General features: G+C 35.6%; 1 protein-coding gene and 1 non-coding gene across 2 annotated transcripts in view; both read left to right on the forward strand.

Moving 5' to 3' along the window:
• The window catches only part of KPNA4 (karyopherin subunit alpha 4), a 65,048-nt gene that overhangs the window by 35,812 nt on the left and 9,613 nt on the right, over positions 1–19,623 (forward strand). Inside the window, exons 7-14 of the mRNA XM_053657666.1 lie at positions 129–214; positions 2,215–2,301; positions 4,230–4,399; positions 4,504–4,548; positions 10,150–10,281; positions 12,496–12,624; positions 14,010–14,114; positions 16,706–16,777. Coding sequence (XP_053513641.1) covers positions 129–214; positions 2,215–2,301; positions 4,230–4,399; positions 4,504–4,548; positions 10,150–10,281; positions 12,496–12,624; positions 14,010–14,114; positions 16,706–16,777 — 826 coding nt within the window. The remainder of the gene's footprint in view (positions 1–128; positions 215–2,214; positions 2,302–4,229; positions 4,400–4,503; positions 4,549–10,149; positions 10,282–12,495; positions 12,625–14,009; positions 14,115–16,705; positions 16,778–19,623) is intronic.
• On the forward strand, positions 12,831–13,176 carry LOC119035130 (small Cajal body-specific RNA 7). The gene has a single exon (XR_005079724.2). It is a non-coding gene; the product is annotated as a small Cajal body-specific RNA 7 (non-coding RNA).

Consider the following 19,623-nt stretch of genomic DNA (forward strand, 5'->3'; position numbering starts at 1 on the left):
TGCATAGATACCTCTTGAAGCAAATTAATTGTTCAGTGTTTTTATCATGCTCTAGAAGGGAGGAAGGGTTGGTAGATATTTGGGCCAATGTAAAGTCCCTTCTGTTTAAAATTACTTGTTTTTTATAGTCCTTCTTTACAGTTTGAAGCTGCATGGGCTTTGACAAACATTGCGTCTGGAACCTCTGAACAAACTCAAGCAGTAGTTCAGTCCAGTAAGTTGGGTTAACAGACAAAATTGTGATATTTTTTAAAGATGTTGGTAAAAATAGTCTTCTACTAAAAAGGATAAAACTATATACCATAAAAATAGCTATTCAATAACATAAGATAGATGAAATAGGCCAACTTGGGTATGTTACTTGGATTATCTTATACCAATAACTGGCATTTCCTATTTCCAAAAATTCATTTGATTCAAAATGATAATCCCTAATTATAGTAGCAGATTATTACATTATTGTAATTAAACTTTATTTGTCAGACATTATAGAAATAAAGGTTTTTGGTTTTTTTTTCATATTGCCTCTGGGCCTGTTTTAATGATATTTCTTTTTTTTTAATATTAAATTTTATTTAGTTACTTTTCAAGTACATTTTTTTTAATCTATTTCTCCCATCCCAACCCCCCCCGTCTCCCCCCTCCCTCCCATTCCCCCCCCCCCAGTCCTCATCTCTGTCTTTCATACTTGTTCCTCAAATGATATTACTATCATATGTTTCAAAGAAATCTTCTTTTGTAAGGTGGTCCTGTTTAAAGGATAACTTCACATTTTTTTATTGTTTTTATAATAAGATTGTTTTTCTTTATTTTTTCAAGAAGTAAGAAATCATTATTGGACCTAATAACCTGAGTGTATTTTTTTTTTCATAAATACTACTTGATTCTTGTACCAAAGAAATAATTATCTATGCAACTGCCAGAAATTAATTTTAAAGCAGCTACTTTTAAAATTCTTTTTTAGTGTATAAGTTTTTACACTTGTTGAACTTGTTAAAATCTTAGGCACCGATTTCTACATGATTTTGAAGGGGAACAAAAGTGTTATCTGAGTAAACATTTAATTGTAGACACTGGTTATATTACATAGAAATTAATATTACATAGAAAGGATATTCAGTAATCACATTAAGTCTTAATAAAACTGGTTTAATGTTGGGTTCAGATAGTTTTATTTTTGTTCTTTTAGGGGTTTTGTTAATGTTTGTATAGTTGACTATTCAGTAATTCTTTTTAAGATTTTATTTATTTATTTTTAGAGAGAGAGAAAGGGAGGGAGACAGAGTAAGAGAAAAATATCATTTTGTGAGGAAAACATTGATAGGTTGCCTCTCACATGTCCCCAGCCAGGGACCTGGGCTGCAACCCAGATATGTGCCCTGACTGGGAATCAAATCAGCAACATTTTCAGTTCGTAGGCCAGTGCTCAATCCACTGAGCCATACCAGCCAGGGCTGACTATTGGGTAAATTTTATATAATCTCAAGACAATGTCTTAATCCCTTACTCTTTCTATTTATGTACTCTTTAAAGATTAGAAAAGAGACCCAGAATTTGTTTTACCACTGCTAATCTGTCTTAATATGCCAAAAATAATGCATAAATTATTACTTTTTATTAAAAGAATGACTATATTTACTCGAATAGAATTTTTGAAAGGAAAAAGAAGAATCATTTGTTCAGTGCAGTATTCTGTTCACATACAAACCTTTCTCTGTGTTTCCTACCTTGTCAACCAATAAAATTCTTTCTGATTCAGAAAGTCTCAGATGGCACAGGAATTGCGGACCTAAGGGTCTACGTAATATTATTCATGTGATATAATTCAAAAGTTAACTTTAACAGTTGGACTCTTTTTTAATTTGAAGATAATACTTAATCTATAAGGAATTAATCTTGAAATTAGAGTTAAATTCAAGTTTAATTGTGAATGAAATCTTACCAGCTTAATTTGACATTTCTGTGTTAAAACTAATTTCAATACTAAGTAGTCTGCTAGTCAATTTTCCTCTGTTGTTATTCTCATGAAAATTACATAATGAAGATATATTTCAAGTATTTTTTGATAGGTTTCTTTTGAGGTTACAGAAAAAAAAACCAAGATTGATTTTGGTTTAGATTATAGTATCTTCAACCTTTTTTTTTCAGTTTTATTGAGGTGTAATTGACATGTAACTGTTTAGACTTAACTGATCTTATGTTTTCCTCCTGCAGATGCTGTGCCACTTTTCCTGAGGCTTCTCCATTCACCCCATCAAAATGTCTGTGAGCAAGCAGTATGGGCATTGGGAAATATCATAGGTTAGTCTTACATTTGTAATAGTACTCCAACAATTGTTATCATATACTATTGTAATAAGAATAATTTCTAGTAGTTGAAAAGGAAAAATACTTTGTCTGTTTTACTAGTTTTTCTGAAATTTACGAAAACTAAAGCTGTTTAAGTAAACAAAATGAACTTTTTAAAAAAGATTTTATTTATTTTTAGAGAGGGGAGAGGGAAGGAGAAAGAAAAAGGGAGAGAAACATCAGTGTGTGGTTACCTCTCTGGAGCCCCCTACTTGGGACCTGGCCCATAACCCAGACATCTGCCCTGCCCCGGAATGGAACCTGTGACCTTTTGGTTCCCAGGCTGGAGCTTAATCCATTGAGCCACACCAGCCAGGCAAGAATTACTTTTTAACTTGAGTATGCACTTCAACCAGACACAGAAATTGAGAAAACTATTTTCTAGTGGAGAACAGGAAAAAATACCGGGTCTGACCTGGGTTGTATTTCTTGATGTTAAAATATTTTTTGCCACAGATTTGTTACTGTTCTTGCATGGAAATATCTCCTTTTAATTTGATATATCTCCTTTTTATTACTCTTTTGGGAGGCCAAAATAGAAGGCAAAGGATGGTTAGGGTTTTCATAACTATCAGTTTTCAGGAAGCAGAATTTGTCTGTAAACTTTCCCTGGCCACTGAAATACAGTATGGGACAAATGTAGGTTTATAAAGTGAGTGCGCAAGACACAGTTTATTCTTACAATATTATTTATTGTATTATCTTTCATATGAACAACTGTAAACCTACTTTCCCCCCCCCCCATTGCTATCAGGAATATAGTCATTTGTGTATCCCAGGTTCCTCACTCCTTTGCTTTTAATACCAAATTTTAGATATAAAACCATTACTGCAACATCTTGGTCTTTGATTTTTAGTTCCAGTGACATTGTAAAATCAATTAGCATACATGGATACAAAAAGAACAAGCTTTTTATCTACAAATAATATAGGGCAAGGAAAGGTGTTTTCACTTACAGAATGTAATACTTCGTCATGGCTTTCCTCCTGAAATTACAGTGACACTCTAGATAGAGAATTTAAATTTGGCAGTTTAGACAACTGCCAAACTTTTTGTCACAGTGATTTTCAAACTTCAACCTGTTATCAGAATCCTGTTTATTCAAAAACACAGTTTGGCTTGTTAAAACACACAGTCCTGTACCTGCATATTTTCGTTTCAGTAGATATGAGATAAAACTTGGTCGGGGTTGGTTCTCCCCATCCCACCCCCTTTTTTTCTTTACTTAATTTTCTGAGTACATAGAGTAATTTATAGTTAATACTCTTTTTAATTTTTTCTATTTATTGACTTTTAGAGAGAGAGAAACATCAATTTGTTCGACTCATTTATGCATTAGGTGGTTGATTCTTTTTTGTGCCCTTACCAGGGATTTGAACCCACAACCTTGGCATATTGGGACAACATTCTAATCAACCAATTTACCTGGCCAGGGCTATAGTTAATACTCACAATGCTCTGATATTGGCTCATCAGCATAAATTCTACAAATATTTTATCTCTAATAATATTTGGTATATCTTTTTATTGCATGAAAATTTGTTAAGCTGAGATTGCCATCGAAAGAAAATAAAAGCATCTCTTCTCTATTTGCAAAATATTTTAAAGACTCCTTAGGCTTCTACTGTTTAGATGGCATAGAAATATTTTGTAGAATATGTAGATAATGTGCTAAAAATAACTGAGTGTACCTTATGTTACTTCTCTTGATTCAGACTGAAAACGTGAACTTGGTTATTATTATCCTACAACACTTATATAAAACTAAACAGTATAACTGGTTAAAATACAGAAAGCAGCATATTGAACCCAGCACTTTGGTTTTTGAATGCTTATTATCAACATATTTTATTCACTTAACAAATCCTTCTCCCAACAGGTGATGGGCCACAGTGTAGAGATTATGTCATAAGTCTTGGAGTTGTGAAACCTTTACTTTCCTTCATAAGTCCATCTATTCCTATAACATTCTTAAGAAATGTTACTTGGGTTATGGTCAACTTATGTCGGCACAAAGACCCACCACCCCCAATGGAAACCATTCAGGAGGTAAACAAGTGTTTTTCTGTTTTTGTTTTTAAACTAAAGTAGGTATCATTATACGTAAGTAGTTATCTACGTATATTTTAAAATTCATATATTTCTCTCTTTAGATTCTTCCAGCTCTTTGTGTTTTAATTCATCACACAGACGTAAACGTGAGTAAATGCTTCGTATTTTTATGTGTGTGTATGTTTGTATGTATCTTGGGGCTCCCCCGTGACACAGGGGCGGAAAGGTTACACTGGACATCATGTCGGTGTACTCTGTCAGATTTTTGCATTTTAAGAGCTGTAATACATAGTTTGGCATTTCTGTATTTACCATGTTTACTTACATCATTAAATGTAATTTCAATAAAAAAGTCAAGCCTCTTATTTTAGTCTGAACAATAATGTACACATCTATCAATCAGTGTTTTAGAACTTACATTGAAAGCTCTTTGATTGTTCATCACCTTTTTTGGAAGCTCATTTTGATAGCCTAGCCAATAAGAAAACACATACACCAGGTATTTTTGGTTTTTTGAAAGATTAAAAAAAGAAATATTTAGACTTTATGTATAACTTTATATACTCATATACATAACTCCAAACCATGAGCATTATTTGCTCTTCAGTTTTGTTTTTACTCTTATTTCTCCTTATATAGTGACCTTGGTAGTGGCTTCACTTGGTATAGAGATCATTCTTGAACTCCAGACAACAAGAAAAATAATTAGTGCAGACTAGATTTTAAACACAATAAATATGTCATACTCATTCTTACTAATACAAATGGCAAAGGAAAAAGCATCTCAGGAAGTATGAATGAGGCAGAAAACTGTCCTGACTGCTTCTAAAACCAGTATAGCAGTAAGTGTATTAGAAAAGCTAGAAATAGCCCTGGCTGGTGCGGCTCAGTGGATTGAGTGCCGTCCTACAAACCAAGGGGTTGCTGGTTCCCAGACAGGGTACGTGCCTGGGTTATGGGCCAGATTCCACAGTGCGAGGAGCGCAAGCAGCAACCACATGTTGACATTTCTCTCCCTCTCTTTCTCCCTCCTTTCTCCTCTCTAAAAATGAAATAAAATCTTTTAAAAAGAAAGCTAGAAATATACTTAATGGGTAAAGGAAATCACATGGGTAAAATACATACCAACAGTCAGAAACTTGTGTGGTTCTTTAAAAACCAATTTGGTGTGATGACCAGTGTTTGATAAGCTGTTCAATTCCTTTACAGTTTCTAGGGTAATACTGTTTTGCCAGTATCTCTGTAAAACGTATGGAACAAATTAAACTTAGAATTATACTAAATGAAGCAATGATATAATGTACAAAACCCATTACATGAATGACCTTACTCTGATGATATTTTTTGCAACTCCAGAGAGTCTAGGATCTTTAAAAAAAAAATGTAAGCAACTTTTGGTTTTGTCTCCTTATAGCCAAAGGCTTTGATAAAATTATAAATGATACAAAACAGAGATGTGGCTGATATAAAATGACAGCTGTGGCTCAGGGAGTCACCTTGCAAAGCGAAAGATTGTGTGCTCATTCTTGGTTGGAATCTTATCGGTGTTTCTCCCTTACATTAATGTTTCTCTCTTCTTTCTCCCTCCCACCCATTCTCTATAAATATGTAGATACATACATACATGCCTAGTTTATACATACCCAAAAAAACTGGAATTACCTTCTAGAGGGGCAAGTCTCTTGTAGTACAGGGTTCCCACCCTAGGTGAATGTTTTAGGACTCCATCTGTATCAGTGCACCAGCTGGCATTGTGAAAAGCTGTGTTCAGCTTCAGTGAATGAAGACACTTCCAATGCATTTGCCCATTTCATGGTTGGGGATTTACAAATAAACCTGCCCATACTGCACTGCATATTCAGCAATTTTTGACCAAAAATGGCATGACCCCCATGCTCCACCCTCTCTATTCACTCAGTCTTTCCCTGAGCAACTTTTATTTTTGTTTCCCTGGGTGAAAAAAAATTCTCAGAGGGAAATGTTTTGCCAGTCTGGAAGAGATGAAACAAACAAATGGCAGAAATACTAAAAGGCATCAAAGTCGACAAGTTCAGAAACTGTTTTGAGCAGTGGAAAAAATGTCTCCATAGGTGTATTGCAAAATGGAAAGTACTTAGAAAGTGACTGATGTTTAAACATGGAAGAATAAATACACAACTTTTTATAAATTCTGGAAGTCCTTTGGAGTCCCCTTCATTCATAGACATATAGACATTTTGTTTTCAAACACAAATGGAGTCCCCTTCATTCATAGATAGATAGACATTTTGTTTTCAAACATAAAACATAAACAGATAACTTCCGGCCAAGATGGAGGCGTAGGTAGACACTGTGCCCCTCGCACAACCAAAAGAAGGACAACAATTTAGAAACAAAAACCAACCAGGACTGACAGAAAATTGAACTGTATGAAAGTCAGACAACCAAGGAGTTAAAGAAGACACACTCACCCAGACCAGTAGGAGGGGTAGAGTTGGGCAGCCTGGCTAAGAGGACTCACTGGCGGACTGGGGTGGGCAAGACGGCAGCTGGCAGGCTAGTGAGGCAGTGGATTCTGGAACAGGTAGTTCCACATTTGTGCACAGATAAACCAGGAGGAACAAATAGAGAGCAAGATGGACCTTAGAACCTGGAGTCCCAGCTCAAGGAAAAAAAGCCTCAAACCACTGATTGAAAATACCTGTAGGGGTTGAGGGGGCAGCAGGAGAAACTCCCAGCCTCACAGGAGAGTTAATTGGAGAGACCCACAGGGTCCTAGAATGTACACAAGCCCACCCACATGGGAATCAGCACCAGAAGGGCCCAATTTGCTTGTGGGAAGCAGGGGAAGTGACCGAAAGCTCCGAGAGAGCAGAGCAAGCGCCATTGTTCCTCCTCAGACCCCTCCCCCACATATGTCACAAAGGAGTGACACAGGTTGCCCCATCCTGGTGAACACCTAAGGCTCTGCCCCTTATGTAGCAGGCACACTAAGACAAAAAAAATGGCCCAAATGAAAGAACAGATCAAAACTCCAGAAAAAATACAACTAAGTGACAAAGAGATAGCCACCCTATCAGATGCACAGTTCAAAACACTGGCCGTTGAGGAACAAGTATGAAAGACACAGGGATGAGGACTAGGAGGGGAGGAAATGGGAGGGAGGTGGGGAGCATGGGGGGGGGCTGGGATAGGAGAAATAGACAAAAAAATGTACTTGAAAAATAACTAAATAAAATTTTTTAAAAATTAAAAAAATAACCAAAACACTGGCCATCAGGGTAAACACAGAATTAGTTGAATGTGGTCACAAATAGAGGTAAAAAAGAAGGCTATGCTAAGTGAAATAAAGGAAAATGCACAGGGAATCAACAGTGACAGGACTCAAATCAATGGTGTGGACCAGAAGGAAGAAAGAAACATTCAACCAGAACAGAATGAAGAAACAAGAATTCAAAAAATGAGAGGCTTAGGAACCTCCATGACATCTTTAAACATTTCAACATCCAGATCGTAGGGGTGCCAGAAGGAAAAGCGGAAGACTAAAACATTGAAAACTTATTTGAACAAAAAATGGAGAACTTCCCCAATCTGGCAAAGAAAATAGACTTCCAGGAAGTTGAGGAAGTTCAGAGAGTCTCAAAGAAGTTGGACCCAAGGAGAAACACACCAAGGCACATCATAATTACATTACCCAAGATTAAAAATGACAGAATCTTAGAAGCAGCAAGAGAAAGGGAGACAACTACAAAGGAGTTCCCATTATACTGTCCGCTGATTTCGCAAAAGGAACTTTATAGGCAAGAAGGGGCTGGAAAGAAGTATTCCAAATTATGAAAGGCAAGGACCTACATCCAAGATTGCTCTGTCCAGCAAAGCTTTCACTTAGAATGGAAGGGCAGATGAAGTACTTCTCAGATAAGATCAGGTTAAAATAATTCATTACCAAGCCCTTATTTTATGAAATGTTAAAGGGATTTATCTAAGAAAAATATGAACAGTAAAATGACAACAAACTCACAGCTATTAACAACTGAACTTTAAAACAAAAGAAAAACTAAGGAAACAATGACAGAACAGAACCACAGGAATGGAGATCAGGTGGAGTGTCATTGTGGGGGAGTGGAAGGGGGGGAGGGTACAGCGAATAAGTAGCATGAATGGTAGGCAGAAAATAGACAGGGGGAGGGTAAGAATAGTACAGGAAATGTAGAAGCCAAAGAACTTATGACACATGGACATGAACTAAAGGGAGGGGAATGTGGGGAGGAGGGGTGTGCAAGGTGGAGGGGAGTGAAGAGGGGGAAATGGGACAACTGTAACAGCATAATCAGTAAAATAAACTTTAAAAAAAAACTTCTGCCCTGGCTGGCATAGTTCAGTGGATTGAGCCTGGACTGCAAACCAAAGGGTCACCAGTTCAATTTCCAGTCAGGGCACGTGCCTGGGTGGCAGGCCAGGTCCCCAGTAGGGGGCTTGACAGAAGCAACTACACACTGGTATTTCTCTCTCTCTCTTTCTCCCTTCCCCTGTCTAAAAATAAATAAAACATTTTATTTTAAAAAGCTTCCACAATCATAAATAAAACACTAAAGTTATAATTAGTAAATTTACCATGGAATATTAAATTTGTTATATATATGAGGTTGTGTCTGATTTAAATTGTAATTTTGATGAGCGCTGTGTGTATGAATTCTGTCATTTCGTGTTTTGTTTTTACATTAAATATATTTGTAGGCAAAGTGATAGATATATCCTCTTCCTTAGGAGATTGTTGGGTGTTTTAAACATAATACCGGTTTAGAATTTAAAAGGTTTCAGAGTTTTCTGGCTTGTCTTTTGACACAGAGTCCCTATTTTATAAAAGCTTGGCAAGTTCCAGGAACAGTTTTTATTCCTGTGTCATAGTCAGTTAACTGTATTGTGTATGTTAAGTATGTAGTATACATGTATGTTGTAGTAGTTTATGTATATAAACTACTTCATACATTATGTTCGTATTGTCATACTTCCTTTTGGCCATAACCTCTTATTAGGACTTAGATACAAAAAAGATGAAACACAATGGCCAGGTGTAATTTGAAATTATAATTTTTTATTGTGTAGGGGCTATCTCTCTTTTCTTCTTTTTTTAACTTAGAAAGTAGTTTTTTGACTGTTGCTCTCACAGGTTGCTTTTAATGACTTACCCTGTAGCTGTGGGAGACTTCCACTGTTTGGAAAGTTGCCTCTGGTTTTATAAGGCAAAGCAAACTAATTGGGAAAGATGAAAGTACTATAATCCTAATACTGGAGTATTGGCTTCAGACATACCTACATGGTAGTAATAATACTAGAGAACACCTTGAATATATCCATCTAGCCCAGATGTTTGGAACCGCTGTGTATGCTTTCCAACTATGTATACTTACTACAATATCCTTAGACCTATTATCCTTCAGTCTGAGCATTTGGTAAAAAGAATGTCCTTTTCTTCTATTTTATGTGATATGTAGTGTGTTCATATCTTAATGAATTAAGATTGAATACTAATCTGTGGTAGGGATGGATCATAATTAACCTAAACGTTCTGAATATGACCCAAAGATATGTTTAGTTGGTACAGACATTCAAAGATGATGATGTAACAAAGATTAAGACTCCAGTCAACTGAGGTGAGAGAAAAAGAAAGACTGTAATAGGACAGTCATAGATTAGTCCATATGGTTAAGAATTATTAAAATGAGAAAATATTTTAAAGCTATTTGAATTTTTGTTTTATTTATTAGATATTGGTAGATACAGTCTGGGCCCTCTCTTACCTTACTGATGCTGGCAATGAACAGATACAGATGGTAATAGACTCTGGAATAGTCCCTCATTTGGTTCCTCTGCTCAGCCATCAGGAGGTTAAAGTCCAGGTAAGTTTGTTTATAAAAACGTAAGTTTTTCTCACCACTAACTGCTTTAAGATAACATTAAAAAATAGACAATGAAATAGAATCACTAGTCCAAAAATGAGCCCATAAATTTATGATCATTTGATTTTTAACAAGGGTGCCAAGAAAATTCAGTGAGCGAAGAGAAGTCTATTCAACAAATAATGCTGAGGCTACAGGATCTCCATATGTGAAAGAATGAGGTTGATGCCCTGGATGGGTGACCCAGTTGGTTAAGGTGTCATTCTATACACTTCAGTACACTCAAAAGGTTGCAGGTTCGATTCCTGGTTGGGGCTCATACCTAGGTTGCAGGTTTGATTCTGGTTGAGACGCATACAGGAGGGGATCAGAGGAAAACATACTTGTATCTAAAATACAGGAACAATTCCTTCAACTCAACAATAAAAAGACAAATAATTTTAAAATGGACAGAATATTTAAATACAATTTTTCCAAGAGGACATACAAATGGTCAATAAGCACATAGGAAGATGTTCAACATTATTAATCATTAAGAAAATGTGATTCAAAGCCACAAGGAAATAGTACTTCATATCCACCAGGATGGCTATAATTTAAAAAAAAACAACAAAACAGTAACAGGTGTTTGCAAGGATGTAGAGAAAGTGGAATCCTCATACACTGCTGTTGGGATTTATAAAATGTTTCAGTCTCTTTGGAATATAGTTTGACAGTAACTCAAAGTATTAGACATAGGGTTGTTATGTGACTGAGCAGTTTCACTCTCAGTTATGTACTTAAGAGAACTGAAAAGACATTTTCAGATTACAGATGCGTACACAAACAAGTGTTCATAGCAGTATTATTCTTAATAGCCAAAAAATGTAAGCAATCCAAATGTCCATCAACTAACAGATGGTTAAAATAAGGAGTGTCCATGTGGTGCAAATTATTTAGCCACAAAAAGGAATAAAATACTGATATATGCCACAACATGGATGGACCTTAAAAGCATTATCTTAAGTGAAAGAATCCAAATCAGAGGACTATCTACTGTTTTATTGCAGTTATATGAAATGTCTAGAATAGGCAAATCCACAGGAACAGGCATAATGTATTTGCCAGCAACCTGGGAGTGAGGGCAATGGGAAATAGTGCTAATGGATCCAGATATTCTTCTCTGGGGTAATGAAAATGTTCTAGAATTATATACTAGTTATAGTTGCACAACTTTAAATATACTAAGAACAACTAAATTGTGCACTTTGAAAGGATGAATTTTGTTATATAAATTATATCTCAATTTTAAAAAAACCCATGTGGTTTGTATTATAGAAGGAAAAATTAGCAAAAAAAACCCTTTACTATAACTAAAGAAAATAATTAATAATTCAAATGCATATGAATAGTGAAATCTCATATATTAAGCAGATTTCCTGCTTTCCTCCCAAAAGGCACTATGGTTTTGTTAACTTTGTGAGACACTAAACCTAAAATGTGAAGTAGTATTGCCTTTCCCTGGGTGGGTAGCTTAGTTGCTTAGAGCATTGTCCTGATACCAAGGTTGTGAATTCAGTCCCTGGTCAGGGCACATATAAGAAGCAACCACTGAATGCATAAATGTGGGATGACAAATTGATAATGTTTTTTCCTCCACTTCTTCCTTCCTCTCTCTAAAATCAATTTAAAGTACCGTATTTTTTTGGACTATAAGATTCTTCCCCCCCCCCCCCCCAAATTTGGGAGGAATAATGGTTAATTCTGCTGTTGAGTTCTGTTTACATTTACATTGGTGAAATGTTATTTATGTTATTAAATAGTTCACCACATTTTTTGCTTCAAAAATTTTTTCCTATTTTTCTCTAAAATCTAGGTGCATCTTATGGCCCCCAAAAATGCTGTACTGCCTTCTTTTATGGCCCTCATTACTATCTAAAATTATCCCTCTTATTTATTTATTTATTTATTTATTTATTTATTTATTTATTTATTTACTGATTGCTACAGTAATGTAAGCTTCATAAGAGCTGGCATTTGTGTCCTGTTCACTTCCTATTGACTCATCTGTTTCTAAGTCAGTGTCTAACACAGCTTGTTCAAAAAGAATTAGATTGACATGAATGAATGAACAAATGAATGAATGAATCTCTTTCATAACCTGCCTAACATACATCTCTGGTAAGAAGGAATATTTCACATAGAGCAGCATTTCATTAAATCTTTATGTTTCAGACTGCTGCACTTCGAGCTGTGGGCAACATTGTCACTGGAACTGATGAGCAAACACAAGTAGTTCTGAACTGTGATGCTCTGTCACATTTCCCAGCACTTCTGACACATCCCAAAGAGAAAATTAATAAAGTAAGTATTTTTAAGTACTATCTAATAAAGACATACAAAATGTCGGTAGTTTTCATTTGTAAAGTCAGGGACACAATTGTCTATAATATTATTAATGTAAACTCATTTAGACATCAAGAGAACATAAAATATTTTAACTCTTTGTAACATGGATTAGCATGATTTTCTATGAATAAATAAATTACAGACTTCAAATTTGGCTCTCTTGGAAATGATGAAATAAAGATAATTGGGTGCTGAATGTTGTATGATTGGAAATTTTTCATTTCTAAGTTAAGTAATTAACCTAGGTTTAATACTTTATAGATAGTGAATAGAGTGTGTGTGTGTGTGTGTGTGTGTGTGCGCGCGTGCGTGCGTGTGGAGGCTATGGAAAGGGGGCACTGACTGGTGATGCTGATATTGGAGTGCATCTGAGGCTGTTGTAGACATACATGGGTTATTGATTACAACATTGCCAATGATTATAACCCAATAACAGCTCACCTAAGTAGCCTAGCACCCTAAAATCTTTAACAGGTTCATTAAACATGGTCCTGTGATCTGATCCAAAAGAGTCTACTGCACACTGGCTAATACTAATAGTTTTTACAGTGAAACTTGTTTACTAGTTTCTTAAAAATGGAGAAAATGTTTTCCTTTAGTAAGTTGATAAATCTGTTAAGTTTGATAAATTAGAGTAATGTCCTGTATAGGATATTGAGTAGATATTTTTCCTTGTTTCATGCTAATTATGATTTCAATGTGCATTTATTTATGAAACTTTCAAAAAACAACCTTGTAATCTTGGCCAAAGTAACCCTGCTGTGATATAAAGAGATCATTATGGTAGACCAGTTAAGGGATCAAACGTCTGCTTCTTCTCTGGTTTTCAAAAGACTTGGTGCAGTAAATGATTATTTACAAATAAGTATATTAATATAAACCACTATTTTCATTTTTTCATGTCTCAATTATTATGAATAATTGAGATTTATCTGCTTTGGCTAGGACTCAGTCAGAATAGAGAGTAAATAGAGAGTAAAGCCCATTATATGAAGGGGATGCTGAATCTTGTTTACAATAGTTTTAGGACTTGTATTTGTGTTACATACTATTCCTTAGTTATTTGTTCAACCAATTTTCGTTTGAGTCTTAGTGCTTATGAAATTGTTTTCAAGAATTCTCTGTAAGGGATTAGTTCATTATGACTCAGATTGGGGCAATTAGCAATTTGTCCACAGAAAATATGAAAATGGATAGAGGAGTTGAGATTCCTAAAATTTTTATTGTGGAACTCACTCCATAATAAAATCATTTGGACATTGTAGTAAACATGTTTTTTCTTAGTTCAGATGCAAATTTTATTTTTCAATGAGAAATATTGAAGGAGTCTTGTTCTACAGGAAGCAGTGTGGTTCCTCTCTAACATCACTGCCGGAAACCAGCAGCAGGTTCAGGCAGTGATTGATGCCAATCTTGTCCCAATGATAATACACCTTTTGGATAAGGTAAGAAAATCATCTTTTATATATCTGAGTAAAAGTGAAGGGATTTAAATTTAACAAATTATGTGAATATATACTTCTTATTTAATTAAAACCTATACAGTTGGCATAAATGCTATACCAAAGTGGTATTAATATTAAAACTTTCAAACTCAGAAGTTTTTATATACAAGAAACATTTCTTTTTAGGAACCCTTGGCCCTTCTCTACCATTCTTTTATTAAATATACTATTGCCCTGGGATTTATTAAACATTCATATTATTACTACTGATATACATGCTTAGGTTTTGTGCTGAACACTTTAAATATATTACTTCATTTAATACTGTAGCTCTGAGGTTTAGAATTATCCCCATGTGACAGATGAAGAAACTGTGGTATTTCATCATATGCTGTATCATATTTATATTAATGTTTGGGAAAGAGACATTTTAAAATGTCACAATCGCCCTGGATGGTATGGCTCATTTGGTTGGATCTTGGTCCTAGCCAAAGGGTTATGGGTTTGATTTCGGTTCAGGGCACATGTCTAGGTTGCAGCCCCGATCCTTTGTCCAGGCACCTGTGGTCCCCGTCTGGGTGCTTGTGTGAGGCAACCAATCAGTGTTTCTCTCTCAAAAAAGCAAAGAAAAAAATGTCCTTGGGTGAGGATAAAACCATAAAATGTCATAATCACAGCATGAGTTTTATTTTTTCCTGAACTTTGGTCTATAGTTAAAGAGAAAAATATTTCTAACTTAATTTTTCTGTTTTCTACAAACTGATAGTAGAAATTACTTTTATATAAACTGGTAGATTAGGCTTGGTGTGTTAGGCAAGAATACTTATGCACTACTCTGTGCCTCCTAGTGATTCACATTAGGAGACATGTTCTATTTGACATAATTTTAAGGACACTAAGATTAATGAGTGAGCTCAGGTGTTTTCAGTCTATACCAGCTGATTATTATAAAACTGGACATCAGTCCTTCACATAATGGTTTTTAGGCATTTATCAATGATGACTGCGTGGATCCCTTATTTTACTAGGAACTGCAAAATGCTGATTTTCTAATTTTGTCATTCTTTATGTATTAGCTGTTATTCATCAGTAAAGAACTTTTGCTTATCAGCTACTAGTTTACACGGGAACATATTTTATATAGCAGTGGCAAGGTAAATGTTTGATTTTTGCTCATTACTCAGTTTTCAGAATGACATGGTTTCCTAATAACCTCAAAAGGAAACTAAGGTGGAATTTTAAGTGTTATTGTGAAATTATGGAGACATATATATAGATACATATATATTTTGTAAGTTTTAGTCCATTATAGTTCTCTCTGACACCCAGGTTGTTCCTCAACCAATAGGAAGCTCTTAAATTTGGTGTCCGTGTTTTTTTTATTATCATCATCTTATACTTTTTGAGAGCTTCCTTCATTTTGGATATGACATGATTCCAAGACTTGTATATTTTCTGACCTAGACGTGGAATGAACTATTTCTCCAGGGTGTCCTGGTTCCTTTTTGTAGGGAATGGTATTTAAGGATTATAGTACAGGTACTAAGGATGATCATTGCTATGAAGTTGTCATTGTTTCTAGGCCTGAGTGAACAAAATAGGTGATGGTGTATTTTTTTAGAAAGTGGAAAAGTATATTATAATGTGAATATGAGAATTCATGAAAAATAAATCATGTAATGAAAGGAAGCTATTGGATATTACTGGGTATTTAAGATAACAGGGGTTTTATTTTCACTTCTTGGATTTTATATTTTCATTTCTCTTATGCTGGAAATCTTTCTGAAAATATTGGGCATATATATTGAGAAATATAATATAAAATCTATCAAAATAATAAGACCATACAGCAAGTAATGATACGACTATTCCATTTTTTTTTAATCCTCACCTGAGGACATGCTTATTGATTTTAATATTTTATCTTTTTTTTTTTTTAAGAAAAAGGGGAAGGGAGGGAGAGAAACATTAATGTGAGAAAGAAACACCAATCTGTTGACTCTCGTATGTGACCAACCAGTGACAGAACCCACAGCCTAAGCATGTGCTCTGACTGGGAATCAAACCCACAATCCTTCGGTTTATAGGACGATGCTCCAACCAGCTCAGCCTGGGCATGAGTACTCCATTTTTCATTAGTTTTTGGTTTATTCCTCCATTGTTTCTTCTTTAAATATAAGCAGATTCCTATCTGTATGTCTGTTCCCACCTGACCATATATTCTTGCATTGCTTTTTTATTTTTATTTATTTATTTATTTTTAAAGAGGGAAAGGGAGACAGATATCAATGTGCAACAGAAACATCAATCGGTTGCTTCTTACACACCCCCATCCAGGGACCTGGCCTGCAACCCAGGCATGTGCCTTCACTGGGAAAATTGAAGCAGTTACATTTTGTTCATAGTATGGAATTCAACCCAATGAGCCACACCAGCCAGGGGCAAAGGGTATCTTAACAAGTAAAAATTATATGTGCCTACAGAAAGGCTAGCAGTAAACCTGTGCAAATATTCAGTGGTTGAAAAATTATTTCAAAAAAACATGTTTCTAGTTTACTTTATATTGCAGTTTATATCCTTTGCTGTTGCAGGGGGATTTTGGCACTCAGAAAGAAGCTGCTTGGGCCATAAGTAACTTAACAATTAGTGGGAGGAAAGATCAGGTAAGTTCAGTTCTTACTTATTTCTCAAAACTGGTAAAATAACAGTACAGATCATTTAAGTTTTAGATTTTAGTAAATCATAATTTCAAATAATACTAAGAAAACAGACAATCTGTGGGGGGTTTTAATATGAAAGTGTCACCTTGACTTCCTTTAGAAGTGTTTCATAGATGAGAAGTGCTCCCTTCCCAACTTCTTGATCTACAAGAATTTCCTCATGCATGGTAAGATTGAGGACTTAAGTCAGGGTTGGGGTTTTTTTGTTTCTTTGTTTTGCAGTTTTTTTGGTTTTGTTTTTGCTTTTTTGCTTTATAACAGTATTAATTTTTAAAAGAGGACTTTTTGGGCTAATTGGATGGAATGAAACTGCCTCTCATATTTTCCTAACAAATGAACAAAATTTTACCAGCCATTTGGTAGGCATTAAACTCAACCAAAAGGCTGGGAGTCCAAATTACAGAACTGAGAGATGCCTAGGGCATAAAATTTAGAGAGGCACTTACTCTCAAAGTGTGCAGGCGATAGAGCTTAACATCGTGCCTACTGGCAAAATAAAATGGGTTTTAAAGGTCCAAGAAAGATATGTTTCACAGAAAGTTACAAAAAGTGAATTTGGAGCTGATAAATAATAAACTGATAATTATCACAAATAAGCTGTAGACTGGTGGTGAGCAGTGATTCCACTTAAATAGGAATACTGAGCACAATATAAATATACGGGGAAATAATAACAATATGAAAATGATAGAAAAATATTACAAAAGTATTAGAAAAACAATAGAATAGTGAATGAAAAACGGCCAGGTATATGAGAATGCCAAATGTAATAATACTAAAGAATCCATGGATACTCTCACATTAAACAGTAATTTGTTTGTTTGTTTGTTTGTTTGTTTTTTAAATACCCAGCCTTTTCACTGGTGTTATAATTTCTTAATCTTAGAGGGAAAAGGATCTTTGAAAGAAGTATTCAATACAGCAAAGAAATGTTTCATATGAAATTGAGTGATTAATTCACTTTCACTTAATTTTTAAATATATTTTATTGATTATGCTATTACAGTTGTCCCAGGTTTTTTTTTCTTCTTTTTATTCCCCTCCCACCAGTATTCACCTCCCCCCCCACCTTAGTTCATGTCCATGGGTCATACATATAAGTTCTTTGGTTTCTTCATTTTCTATACTCTACTATTCTTAACCTCCCCCTGTCTTTTTTGTACCTACTATTTATGCTTCTTATCCTCTGTACCTTTTCTCCGTTCTCCCCTCTCCCATTCCCGCTGATAACTCTCCATGTGATCTCCATTTCTTTGATTCTGTTTCTGTTCTAGTTATTTGCTTTGTTTTTGTTTATGTTTTTGTTTTAGGTTCATTTGTTGATAGTTCTGAGTTTATTGTCATTTTACCATTCATAGGTTTGATCATTTTTTTCTTAGATAAGTCCCTTTAACATTTCATAAAATAAGGGCTTGGTCAAGATCTTTAACTTGACCTTATTTGAGAAGCACTTTATCTGTTCTTCCATTCTAAATGAAAGCTTTGCTGGATAGAGCAATCTTGGATGTAGGTCCTTGCCTTTCATAACTTAGAATACTCTTTCCAGCCCTTTCTTGCCTGCCTGTAAGGTCTCTTTTGAGAAATCAGCTTATAGTCTAATGGGGGGAACCCTTTTGTAGGCAACTGTCTCCTTTTCTCCTGCTGCTTTCAAGATTCTCTCTTGTTTTAAATCTTAGGTAATGTAATTCTGATGTGCCTTGGTGTGTTGCTCCTTGGGTCCAACTTTTTTGGGACTCTCTGAGCTTCCTGGACTTCCTAAAAGTCTATTTCCTTTGCCAGATTGGGGAAGTTCTCCTTCATTATTTTTTTTAAATAAGTTTTTCAGTTTTTTGCTCTTTCTGTTTTCTTTCTGGCAGCCCTGTGATTTGGATGTTGGAATATTTAAAGTTTTCAGTGGGTTCCTAAGCCTCTCCTCATTTTTTTGAAAAATTTTTAAAGATGTTATTTATTTCCTTCTAGAGAGAGGGGAAAGGAGGAAGAGGGGGAAAGACCTTGGTATGTGGTTGCCTCTCGCACTTCCCCAACTGGGGCTGCAGCCAACATCCCAGGCATGAGCCCTTACTGGTGACCTTTCAGTTCGCAGGCCAGCACTCAGTCTACTGAGCCACACCATCCAGGGCTGAAATCTTGTGTTTGCGTTCTGCTCTGGTTGAATGTTTTTCTTCCTTCTGCTCCAAGTCATTGATTGGAGTCCCAGTTTCCTTCCAGTCACTGTTGGTTTCCTGTATATTTTTTTCTATTTCACTTTGCATAGACTTCACTCTTCCTTTATTTTGAAACCATACTCAACCATTTCTGTGAGCAATCCTGATTACCAGTGTTTTGAGCTCTGCATCCGATAGGTTGGCTATCTCTTCATCACTTAGTTCTGCTTTTGGAGCTTTGATTATGTTCTTTCATTTGGGCCATGTGTTTTTGTCTTGGTGTGCCTGTTACCTACTAGGGGACTGAGACTTAGGTCTTCACCAGGGTGAGGCAACCCCCATTACTACACTGTTGCACTGTATATGGGGAGGGGTCTGAGAGGGAACAGTGCTGCTCAGTCTCTTCCTCCACTAGACACAAGCAAATTGGGCCCTTCTGGTGCTGATTCCTATGTGATGGTGCATTTTAGGACCCTCTGGATCTGCCCAACAAACTCTCCTGTGAGGCTGGAGAGTTCTCCCACCACCGCAGTTCCCACAGGTTTTTACAGTACAGTCAGAGGTTTGAGGCTTTATTTCTCCATGCTGGAGTCCTGGAACACAAATGTGCAGATAAATCCTCCAGCTGCCGCCTTGCCGCCCCCT

The sequence above is a fragment of the Artibeus jamaicensis genome, unplaced genomic scaffold, assembly GCF_021234435.1.
Source record: "Artibeus jamaicensis isolate MK-2021 breed Jamaican fruit bat unplaced genomic scaffold, CSHL_Jam_final scaffold_474, whole genome shotgun sequence".
In the NCBI taxonomy this organism is placed as follows: Eukaryota; Metazoa; Chordata; class Mammalia; order Chiroptera; family Phyllostomidae; genus Artibeus; species Artibeus jamaicensis.